The sequence below is a fragment of the Jatropha curcas genome, chromosome 2 (genome assembly GCF_041381405.1).
Source record: "Jatropha curcas cultivar XTBG-Jc1 chromosome 2, XTBG_Jcur_1.0, whole genome shotgun sequence".
NCBI classification, from domain to species: domain Eukaryota; kingdom Viridiplantae; phylum Streptophyta; class Magnoliopsida; order Malpighiales; family Euphorbiaceae; genus Jatropha; species Jatropha curcas.
This window is the reverse complement of record NC_143152.1, coordinates 28,891,426-28,903,709: the sequence shown is the minus strand read 5'-3', so window position 1 is coordinate 28,903,709 and position 12,284 is coordinate 28,891,426. Positions and strand designations below refer to the sequence as shown.

Genomic DNA, 12,284 nt, shown 5'->3' with positions numbered 1-12,284 from the left:
TATATATATATATATATAACCTTGAAGCATAAAATTTTTTGTAAATGCTGATTTGGCATCCTCTAGTTTCACAATTCCTCTTTTTCTTTTTTTACAAATTTTCAAGACTTTTAATTCATTTTTAACAAAAAAAAAACTAGAATTATTTGTCAATTAAAAATAATATAAGTTACATTATTATCACTAATAATTTATTTGAAAAAAAAAATCAAATTCTAAATCTCTGTAACAATCTCTTTAACTAATCCAATCCGTATCATCTAAAAATCTAAAAATATTTTCTATTTTTTACAAATTTATAAGTTGTAGCTAACTATTCAACGACTATTTTTTATTTTTTAGTTTCTTTGTTTATCTTTTTATCTTGATATATTTATATTTCTTTATATTTATGTTAAATTTTGCTATTTTTTTTTCAAATTATAAAACTACAGAACAACTTTTTCTTCGTGAAATGTAACATTTTCTCTTTAATATGTTTTCTCTTTTTTTACTATATAATTTTTTTCCTTTTCTTCCATTTCTTCGTTTATAATTCACTCTTTCTATTTTTATTGGTTCATTTATTTATTTTTATTTGAATTTTCATTGATATCATTGTTGAATGAAGAGCGGTTGGAAAAAACACCGAAAAAAAAAATCGAAGCTTAGATCTCATCAGGTATCATTTTCGTATTGCTCTTTTATATTTTTTCTGTATTTTTATTGTTCGTTTTTTTAATTTCATATGGACTATAAAGATATTCATCCTCTTAAATCAATTTTTTATTATTTTTAATTATTTTTTTTTATTTCCTCTTCTATTGATCCATCACAATTAATCTAACACTCCGTTTATTGATTGGTTTCTACAAGATGTTTATTAGGATCAGAGTTATTGGGATACAAAATGATGATTACTCTCAATCCGTAGCTTTTACTATGACAGCCTCAACAAGAAAATCTCAGATTTTTTCAACTATTCCAATTGCAATTTGAGGAAAATGCTTCAAAATATGACAAGGTTACGCACTAAGGGATAGACGTATAAACAATAAAATGAAAATTAATTGTGAGTTTATATTTAGTTTAACTAATTTTTTATCCTCCTTGATTTAATGAGTAGTGAATTTTGTTTATGTGTTATTTTTATTTATCAATAACTTTATGTTTTGAGATTCTATATTCTTTATTTATATTTTAATATTTTTAATTTAATATAGAATTATCCATATTGAATTATTTGAATTATAGAACTTTATATTTTATATAGAATTATCTAGGATAAAAAATAGTGTTTGAATTATAAACTCTAACTAAAACTTTGCTAGATTAATTGAAATTTATAATTTATTTTAAATAAATTAATGGCATTATAATTTCTATATAACACGAAAATATAATAAAACAACCCGCGGAGAAAATGAATCTTATAATATATACTAAATATGATATCATATACTAAAGATACATATTGCTTATAAATTATAAACTGTCAAAATAACCCAAGCAAAACACGGCCTTCATTTAATTTTATATTAAAATCCCATAAACATAAAACTAATTTAATTACGTGGGAGCTTGTCCGAGATTAGTTATGTAGGATACGATTGAAATTATCAAAGCAAGATCGAAACCAATTATTTTTAAGTTAACGAGATTCGGAATATTATTTAGGCTTTTCAATAAATATTACTATTATTTATTTACTTGTCCACCGCCCTTCCTTTCTTTAAAATTAAAAATAATTTTATTTCACCATGTTTGTTTTGTATAAATAAAATAATAAAATAGGCGAAGCCCTCTGTCTTATCAAAACAAACCAAATAAATAAATAAATAAATAAATACTACTCCTCTATTGCCATTGCATTTTTTATGGTTATTTTGTTTATATATATATATATATATATATATATATATATCATGTAACTAATCCATCTCTAATCTACTGGTATTTTGTTAGGAAACTTTAAAAAATTATTTTGTCTCTCATATAAAATTGACAAAACCTATGAAACAAGCATTGATAAAATTAACTTTTAAAAATATTTTTATTTCTATTATTTCAACAATTTTCAATTCAAAAGTTAAATTGATTTAATTATTTACATTTTAATAATTAAACTAATTAAAAAAAAGTATAAATAATAGAATAAGAAAAAAGATGAAGAACATGCACGAAGAAAATAAAAGATCAAGGAAAAATGAGAAGAAGAATAAATGAAGAAAAAAAAAAGTAAAAACAATTGGGAGTTTAGATTATGTAGTTTTCACTCTTCAGAAATAATGACAAATATTTCAACCGCTAAATTTGCTTATTGCTGCTCATTTTTGTCACTAATTACATTAACTCTTTTAATATTAACATTCTTTTTTTTCTGTTAAATGTCGCTAAATGATTGATAATTTATTTTTTTCGCTATTTGCCGAAAATTTTGTAGTGATTAAACAACTTGAAATCTATATAAAAAAAATTGTAATTAACTAAATACGTATTATCAATTCTCTAAATAATTTATGGTTATATAGTGAATATATAAATAAAGTGGAAAAAAAGTTAAATTGTCAGATGTACCTAACCAACAACAGAGTCAAGAAAATATTTTAAATTTTATATATCTAGTCTATGTTACAAACATAATACAATCTCCACCTTTTCTTTTTCTTCTCCTACATTTTAATCTCCCAAACATTACCATCAGAGACAATTGATTCGTATATCCCATTTACACTAGTTCAATTTCACAAATAAATATGATAAACCATATTCTATTTTTATTTTTCAAATAATTATAGAAAATAATATATAGAATTATAGTTTAAACTATATCTTATTTTTTAAATTTTATTCAAATATTAAAAAGTGAAAATTTTATACTTTCTATCAATATTCTGTTAAATAATTTTTAATATAGCCCGGATCTATTATTCATAGTATTTATTTGATAGAAATAGACAATAAGCGGAAGTGTACCTTGATCCATAACAGCAGATTTATGTTATGGGTTATCTCGTTGCGGCAATTCGATTCTCACCGTAACAGCAGATCTATGTTTCTTCCTCTGGCCTTTTGTCCGTAAGTTTTCTTTCAATGGTCAGAGAATAATCAGCAGCTACGGAAGTTTCTTTTATGAGCCCTCTCAAACAAGCTATCACCGTATGTGTTTGAGGCAGTCGTCATACTCTCTATTTTGTTTTCTTTTCTGTGTTCTGTATTAATCCTAAGCTGTTGATCCCTTTATCTTTTATAAGGCAGAGGAAGGGTATTAAAACCTTAACTGGCTCTTATTAAATCACATGGGCCACATACGGATTATTAAATAATCTAACATATTCTTCTAAATTTTTTTGGAGAGTAATTATTATTCTAAAAATTACATCCACACTAAATATACATCATCATAGTGTGAGACAACTTTTATTAATATAACGATATCATTAAAAATAAATAAATAATTATGATTATAAGAAAAATATTTGAACTAACCAATTGATATTCTTTTTTCTTAAATGAGGTCAAGAATGCGATCCCTGTGAATTAAGCAAATACTCGTTTGTAGTACTTCATCTCTTAATAGCTACATAATACAATCGGCCGGAGTTATATACCCATTTCCATCTCTGTCAAACATCCTGAATATCTTCTTCAACTGATCTTCTGTGTATGGACACTTAGACGGAATGAGGTCAGGCTCCACAAGGGCTACAAATTCTGAAAACTCAATTAAACCATTGCTGTTCTTGTCTGCCTTTTGTATCAACACTTTTAGATAGATGTATTCATTTTGTCCCAAAATATAAGTCGTTTAAGGTTTTTGCATAAAAATTAAGAAAGCAATTAATTCTCCTAGATTATAAGAAGCAAGGATAATTTGACCAAATTATCATTTATTTCAAAATTAAAGTTATATGTGAAGTATTGATTGTATTTAGTGTAAACAATCAAAACATTAGAAAATATTATTTATTACTTTTTAAAATACACAAAACAACTTATATTTTAGGACAAAATAACAAACCAAAAACGACTTATATTTTGGGACAGATATAGTCTTAAATAGTTTAACAGAATTAAACTTCAAAAATTTTATAGAATTTCTTTATATGACAGAAATAAAGTAATGATTCAATTGAATAGCAAGGACTCCATTATATATTCAATTGAAGCTCGAACTTAAATGAATTTTTTTCTAAGTTCAACTTTGAATAGATTATAAACGCGGCTCATTTATTTGCATAATAATATCTCATATAAACATACATTTTTATATTCAGTAGACACATTAAAAAATATATATATATATACTCATATAAACGCGATGAAATCAAGTCAATTATTTGATCCAGCGATAGAACTACACGATTAAAAGAAAGCATGTAGATAAGGTAATATAGTATGTGAACATAAAGACAATGAAGTTAACTAGAATGTGCGAACATAAACCTACCCTGACTTTTTTTGTTTTTATCTCTGGCTTGTCCGTTTAAAAGTTGAAAATATGGTTCTATGGTCCCACCAATTGATAGATAAAAACATGAATTTTTCAAAAAATTATTTCTATTTTATCTTTTTTTTAATTATATGATTGAAAATACTCTCGTTTTTTTCAAAAATTTTATTGATTTAGTCTATAGATGAAATCATGGATCTGAAGTAAACAAATTAATCTCAGACAGAGTTATGCTTTAATTTGGCCTAAATCAAAGAATGTGATTGGTTGGATGTTGAATAAAATAATAGACCTTGGTGTTGGTGGAAAAAATTTAACAGGTTGGATTGTTTGATCTCATCTCTAATATATATTGCTTTTTGTCATGTTAAAAGAAGCAAGAATAATTTTACAGGTGTATTGGCTAAGAAAGGGTTTATGCGCAGAGTGATTTTTTTTGTTTGGTTATGAAGAGTTCATGTTTGATTTTATTTTTACTATTTATTCTCCTATCTCAAGAAGTAATAGTTGTCCTATATGAACTTAATATTGTTTTAATTCTAGAATTTTTTATCCAATATGTTCGAGTTAGATTGAGTTGTTTGAGATGAGTCTATTGGTCCCGATTTAAATACCTAAAAATATTAAATTTTGTGTGCACTTAAAAAAATAAAAATAATTAAACTCCCTATTAAAAAAATTAGCCTTAATCAAATTACATCCTTTTCGTTCTTACTCTCTCAATTGACACGTACTCTCACAAAGCAAATCTTCATTCTAGATCAATAGAATAATTATTAATATAATTAAACTAATAACATGTGTATTATACATTGCATCCTTCCCATGCAAGTTTGAACAAGATTTGAAACCGTTTATCTGTAAATTTACGACTTTTGTCTTAAATATTTTTGAGGCATTCGTAAATGAATTATTTAAATATATTTATAATATAATGTAATAAAGTAATAAAATTTTATTTTTATATAATATAAATACCAGTGAAATCGTTGCTTGTATAATTACAAAATTATATATATATATATATATATATATATATATATATAAACTATTAAGGTTTAATTCAGTTACCTGTTTTGGAAACATCAAAAACTAATTTTTTTTTTTTAATTTTAATTACGAAGAAAGTTTTCTAAATTTTAAAAATTCAGCAAAAGAAAAGTGTTGATTTTATCCTGTCACAAATGATTTAGCGACAAGGTTAGAGCTTTAGCGACAAAAAAGAAAGCCCTTAGAAATAATTGTTATTTTTAGAGTGCGTTGTCTCGTCTCATTTGTTTTTCAGTTACCCCTTTCCCTCATTGTCCTGGTTGAGCACTGGTATAGGTAATGCCTATCTCTGTAATTCTTTCGATATAATTAAAAATATATTCAATTTAGCACGTGACTAAAAATATTAATATTTTAATAAAAAAAATTAATATTTTTTGTATGCTAAGATAGATACTAACTTTATCCCAGCCTCTTCTTTTCTTTTTATCAAATTTATTAACGGCTTTTAAAATGTAATCGCTCTTTCTTTCCGGATTAGTCTTTCATCTAACCGTTAAACGGGTGATGGGAGGACACTTTTGGTAAAATAAAAAAAAAAAAAAAATTATTAGCAACTTATGTTTATAAATTAAAATGAGACAAAAGACCAACTTTTTTTGGAATTCAAGAGAAAATGATTTTTTTACACAAATTATTCCATAATTTATTTTGTATAGCTTTAACATGTATATATGTATACCTAACTGTTGGCTTTTAGAATCAAAACTCATTTTTAAACCTAATTTATACTTTTTCCTCCCTTTTTTTTATATTTAACTAATTTTCACATAACTACTTTTTTCTATTTTTTTAATTTGCACACTTATTTCCATTTTAGAACTAGAATTGCATCAAATAAAATATTTCTAACACCGGCTATTTTAAATTTTAAATATGTTACTTGGTAAGTAAAGTTCATCTAAAGATACAATTTAGAAAAATCAATATTGAAAACAAAGAATTTATAAAAGATAAAACAAGAAAAATCATCATTTATAATCAGGCACCAAATCCATGTTTGAACTAATTCATTTCATTATTTTTTCATGAAACATGTAGCTGTTGATTTTATTATTATTTTTCAATTACATGGAATGGGATAGCCATGAAATAGTGCCGTACTAGCGTCTGTATAAGGCCTTGTCGAGGAAGAGCAAAAACACCAACCAAAACATTGCCTTCGTTTAGGTTATTGTATCAACCTTCTCACTTCGCTTCAAAAGTATACTCTCTTAATTTTCTCTCTAAATCTCACCAAATCAAATGGCTTTAGCAAGGTGGGCAATTCAAATCTCAGTGGTGGTTCTTGGGCTGTTAGCTATGGCGCAACAGTCCATGCCACTGAGTTTGAGAAACCCTATGCATGAAATTAAACAAAAACCCATTGGCATGCAAACATCTCCTGTGGGCTTTGTTTCTCTTACGAGTGCGGCTGAGTGTTTACTCAATAAATCTGGAGTCTTCACTTTTACCTCCACTCAGAATATTGCTGGTAACCCATCCTTTCTTCGTTACCAGCTTCTTTTTAATTCATTCAAAAAGGGTCTGTTTGGTATTATTATAAATAACAAATTGAATTAAAAATTTCTGAAAGCTATATTAATTAGTCTGAAGTGATGACTCTATAAGTTTTTGACTTAAATCTGCTATTAATGACGACTGTTAAGTTCTGGTATTTTAGCTTTCAGAAAAAAAAAAACATGGGTAACGATTACTGTTCAAAAGTTTACATTTTTTTTGATATACCATTACCGCTTCTTGTATTTGTACAGGAAAAATCTTTCGCATTTGGAAAATTAACGGAACAGACGTTGTATATGCAGGGGCCGGGGAACTAATGGTAGGATTTTCCTTGTATATATACATAGTAAAAATCTTTTCATAAATTTGTGTATTTAACATTCTCCATTATTATTACAATATATGAAGTAGGTTAATGTGGGCACGACTGTGCAAATCCTTGTGGATATATTTAATGTTAGAGGAATTGTCCATTTCGGCGGTACAGCATCGGTAAATGAATCTGTGCTCATTGGTGATGTTTCAGTGCCTGATCAAGTTGCTTACACAGCAGCTTGGAGCTGGAGGGTAATTAATTACTGGAGCTGCAGTATTTTTTTTTTTTTTTTTAATCTCAGTGAATAAGTTATCAACTTCGTTTTTGCAGTACACTTGATAATTATTTTCAATGGTTTTTATATAGAATTCTTCGACAGATGAAGTTGAGCCGTTCCTTAAAGATATGGGAATTTGAGTTTTGGAGATTTTAATGTTCCCCAAAAGGGAGATAATTTACTAGGACGCATCTTTTATTGGGCATCGTCATGGTTCACTGGTCAGCAAAAATCGAACACAGGTTTTTGGCTTCCCGTAGACCCAGATTGGCTAGGGATGGCATCTCAGATCCAGGGTTTGAAGTTGGAAACCCATGTGAATGAAACTGTGTACGTACCTTACCAACCAGTAGTTCAATTCGGATTAAAGGCCGGTACTGGTGATTTGTTCATTGTAAACGAAGCATATGGTGATTTCCTTCACAAAACTTTTAACATTTCAACAATCGACACTTCTGATTCTGCTATTACTTTGGTACGTGTCTATGCTTCGTTCATAAACTAGTAATTAATTAAACTCTATCAGTATTAATAATCTAATTATATATTTGTGGATGCAGACATGTTTCTCAAATAACATTCCGTAAATTGTGTTTCGCGGAGTTTCTAACAAGGTAAGAGATAATGATCCAAAGCCGGAATGGGCTCCGTTGGGAAATATCAATGCTATAAAAGCCACAGCTGCTTTCCTCGGATTGCTTAATCCCGACGATTCTGTGACCAATGAGTAGTAATTAAGTTAAGCATCTCAGTTTAAATAAGATTAGCTAAATGTTCTCCTACTTTTGGCTAATTATCTAAATAAGATTAGCCATGTTGCTGTTAATTCTTGATGAAAATGTAGTAATATACTCTCTGATCAGTGATCTAAAATAAATAAATGACGTTTAATATTATCTCTATCATTTCTTGCAAAATGAAATATTTAATTTCCTAAACTCGCATGCATATGGAGCTACCACGTAGTAACCAGCAAAGAAATGCTTTAGACTCATCTTAATCGCTTGTAATTACTCAAACTTCGTTACTGATCTGATCTAATAGGAGATTAATAAATTTAGACGATGGATCTAAGCTTACAACAAGCCCGTATCAATTTGTATATCCAGATGTAACAATTAGCGGTTAATATATTAGAAAGGAGAGAGGAGGCTAAGATGAGGGAAATGAGTAGAAAAAGACACTACTTAGGAGAAGTATGGTAGGTCCAAGGGACATTAGATGATGGTAGGTCCAAGACACTACTCAGGCTCTGTTCATCAACTTTTATATAACATTTAACATTTTAACTAGTTCGATGATGTATTGAGTTCTAATTCATTCAAGTACTTGTTCTAATTGGTAAGGTAGGTCCAAGGGACATTAGATGAGTTTTTAGAAACTCATTGGGTGTTGCGAATTGTTTTTTTTTTTTTTTTTTTTTTTTTTTTATCGGTGGGGTTTTGGACTCGAACGAAGCTGAGTTTTTGGCCTTGTATGAAGCTCTTGACATTTTTGCTTCATCTTCTTTAAAGTCAAGCCCCTTGTTAATTGAATCAAATTCAAAAATTGCTTAAGGTTGGGTCTTACATGAGGACAAAAGTCTTGGCATTTGTGGAAAAAAATTCAACAAACTTGATAAGCTTTTTGTTTTCCTGCTCCTATATCAGCTCTGTTCATGTCAAACGATTCATTAGCAAAAAAAAAAAGGAGTGCTAGAGACAAAATATTTTCTTATTTGACTAATGAGTGTTGAAATGAATGGTTCGACATCTTATCCCTTAAGTGAGGTCGAGGGCTCGATCCTCATAATGAAGTAAATACTCGTTGACCCGCTTATTTCTTAGTGGGTCGACCCGGTGCGTACATGATTTAGTTCTAGTCCAGTGGACTGGGATACTTGTTAAGACCAAAAAATATTTTCTTAATTGGGTTTAATGTTATGAGTCTTAGTTCTTTATTCTTATTTCAAGAATGAATGATGTGTTGTTTGATGTTTTGGCTCAGTTTTCTTTTAACTTATTTAGGATTAGGTGTGGGTGTGTCGGATAAGCCTCTTAACTTAGATTAGTTTCCTAAATTTGTTGAGGTCTTTCTTGGCTATCTTTATTCTATTAATACTAATGAATTTATTTGCCACGAGATATGATAAATATAATATTCTATCCATCTCAAAATTATAGTGTCAGTTCTTTTCACCTAGTTTTAAAAATAGTACATTAAATAGTTTAATTTTATTTTTTTCTTAGTTTTTCCATAATATACTAAAATTTGTATATTAATGATTCTTGAGACTTTCAACATAAGATGAGTGGTTTATATCACAATTTCAGTATTAACTATCTTCAAACTTTTTTTTCATTGTCTAGCAAATTTAACTGATATTAATTATTCACACCGATAATTATATAAAGATTTTGTAAGAAAATAAAAAAAAATGTTTCTAAAAATATAAATGAAACTACTATTATTCTGGGACAACAAAAAGAAAATTGAGAATATAATTTTAAACGAAAGGAGCAATATACACTCCCATTTATTTGATATCACTGATATGCAATTACATTTTTTTTTTTCATCAATAAGACGACGAAGACGACCACGACAACAAAGCTACGTAGATAATTTGAGTGTTGATAATTAGCCAAAAGTAGGATTACATTCAGCTAATCTTATTTAAACTGAGACGCTTAACTTAACCACACTTGGGCCACACTGTCCTCCTTAGCACTAAGCAATCCAAGGAAAGCAGCCGTGGCTTTTACAGCGTTGCTATTTCACAATATTTTCTTTTACAATGTACGAAACTCAACGGAGCACAATAAATGGAATTTCATTCGAGAAACATGTCTGCATCCACAATAAACACATAGATAATATTATTAAGATGTTTTTTTTTAATACATTAAAATTAATTAGAGGTAGCAAAAAGGAGGGTTAAACATTTCACTAACCATTGCAATAGCAGAATTAGAAGTGTCGAGCGATGAAATATTGAAAGTGTCGTAAAGGAAGTCACCATATGCTTTATTTACAATGAACAAATCACCACTACCAGCCTTTAAGCCGAACTTAACTTTTGGTTGGTAAGGGTCTTGTACTCATTTTTCTAACTCCAGTCCCTCGATCTGAGATGCAATTCTTAGCCATTCTTGGTCTACTGGAAGCCAAAAACCTGTATTTCTCTGTTGACGACCCGTGAACCATGTCGATTTCCAGTAAAAAATACGTCCTAGTGAGTTATTTCCCTCCTTGGGAACATTGAAATCTTCAAATGTCATATTTCCAGCAACCATATCTCTGAGGAACTCCTCAACTTGGTCTGTTGATGAATTCTATATAAAACCATTAAAAGAAAATGTTAAGTACTACGAAAACTAAAAAATTTTAACTTGTTTAAAGAGAATAGAAAACGCAACTAATAATAATTATAATAATTAGTTACCCTCCAGCTCCAAGCTGCAGTGTAAGCAACTTGGTTAGGCACGGAAACATCACCAATGAACACACTTCCATCTATGGAAGCAGCATCTCCATAAATAACAATCCCCCTGACATTAAATATATCCACCATGACTTGCACCGTTGAGCCCACATTAACCTAATTCGTGAAGAAAAAAGGTTAAAAGGAACAAATTTATAGACAACCTTATACAAATAAAATTAAGAAGGAAAAATCCTACCATTAGTTCGCCGGCCCTTGCATATACAACATCAGTACCGTTAATTTTCCCAATATAAAATAATTTTCCTGCAATTCAGTATCCAAGATGTTGTGGGTCCCTCCGACGTATGGGACGTACCCACTATGAAAAGAAAAAAAAAAAGAGGAAAACGTGTTATTTGAAAAAGAAGAAAAGTTTGGCAATTTTTCTTTGACAAAGTATAAAGAAGTGAATGAGTTATACATGACTCATTCACTGAAATGCCTATAAAAGGAGGCAGACGAAGCTCAGTTAAGCACAGCACAACACACAGCAGAAAGACGAAGGAAAAATGTAGAGAGAGTTACTTATCTAGTTTTAGGAAGGGTTTCCTAAAACTAGGGGAGAGAGAAAAATAGTGAGGAAATTATTTTGGGGTGTTTTTGGGAAACACTTAGTGTGCCACTATTTTTGTATTACTCTCTGTGTACCTACTATTTTTAATAGTGAAAGAATTATTCGAAGTTTGTCCCGTGGACGTAGCCGTAAACAGTTAAGGGTGAACCACGTAAATTGCTGTGTCCCATTTCTATTTTTTCGCTGCGTTAATTTTCTCTTAATTGATTGAAAGGGCCCAACAAGTGATATCAGAGCTAATGCCCAACAACCGGTATCAGAGCAGAAGGTTTCGGCATGTCCAGCCGGTCAGATAGCGGTACTGGATCTGTGGATATATTTTGAAAATAAATATACCATGATGAAGAGAAAATTATGACGAGTCCATTGGTGCTGTCCGCTCGGAAAGACGTTGCAGAATCGACTTAGTGATGAATAGTAAAATAGTAACTCGCAATTGATGGTGAATAGTTACTATTGGCATTACTGTTGCTGAGCCTGTCACAGCCCAGCACTATTCACGTATAGTACTATTTACGCATACAGGTACTATTCACGTATAGTACTATTCACGTGTACAGTTACTATTCACGCATACACTTACTATTCATGGTCACTATTCACGTATACTACTGTTCATGTATACGTTTATGTTGGTGATAATTTTCTGCACAAGTCAAAATGGCC

General features: G+C 29.3%; 2 protein-coding genes across 2 annotated transcripts; one reads left to right on the top strand and one right to left on the bottom strand.

The window, feature by feature from the left end:
* Positions 1-6,639: 6,639 nt before the first annotated feature.
* On the top strand, positions 6,640-8,516 carry LOC119369856 (bark storage protein A-like). The gene is made up of 6 exons (XM_089717349.1): positions 6,640-6,956; positions 7,237-7,304; positions 7,397-7,552; positions 7,611-7,630; positions 7,705-8,053; positions 8,139-8,516. The coding sequence occupies exons 1-6, from the start codon at positions 6,728-6,730 to the stop codon at positions 8,163-8,165; spliced, it is 849 nt and encodes a 282-aa protein (XP_089573475.1). The 5' UTR covers positions 6,640-6,727; the 3' UTR covers positions 8,166-8,516.
* A 2,065-nt stretch (positions 8,517-10,581) lies between these two features.
* LOC149498559 (bark storage protein A-like) lies at positions 10,582-11,312 on the bottom strand. Its single transcript, XM_089718355.1, has 3 exons — positions 11,241-11,312; positions 11,003-11,158; positions 10,582-10,892 (listed from the first exon to the last, which is right to left on the bottom strand). The coding sequence occupies exons 1-3, from the start codon at positions 11,241-11,243 to the stop codon at positions 10,659-10,661; spliced, it is 393 nt and encodes a 130-aa protein (XP_089574481.1). The 5' UTR covers positions 11,244-11,312; the 3' UTR covers positions 10,582-10,658.
* Between the last annotated feature and the right edge of the window lie 972 nt (positions 11,313-12,284).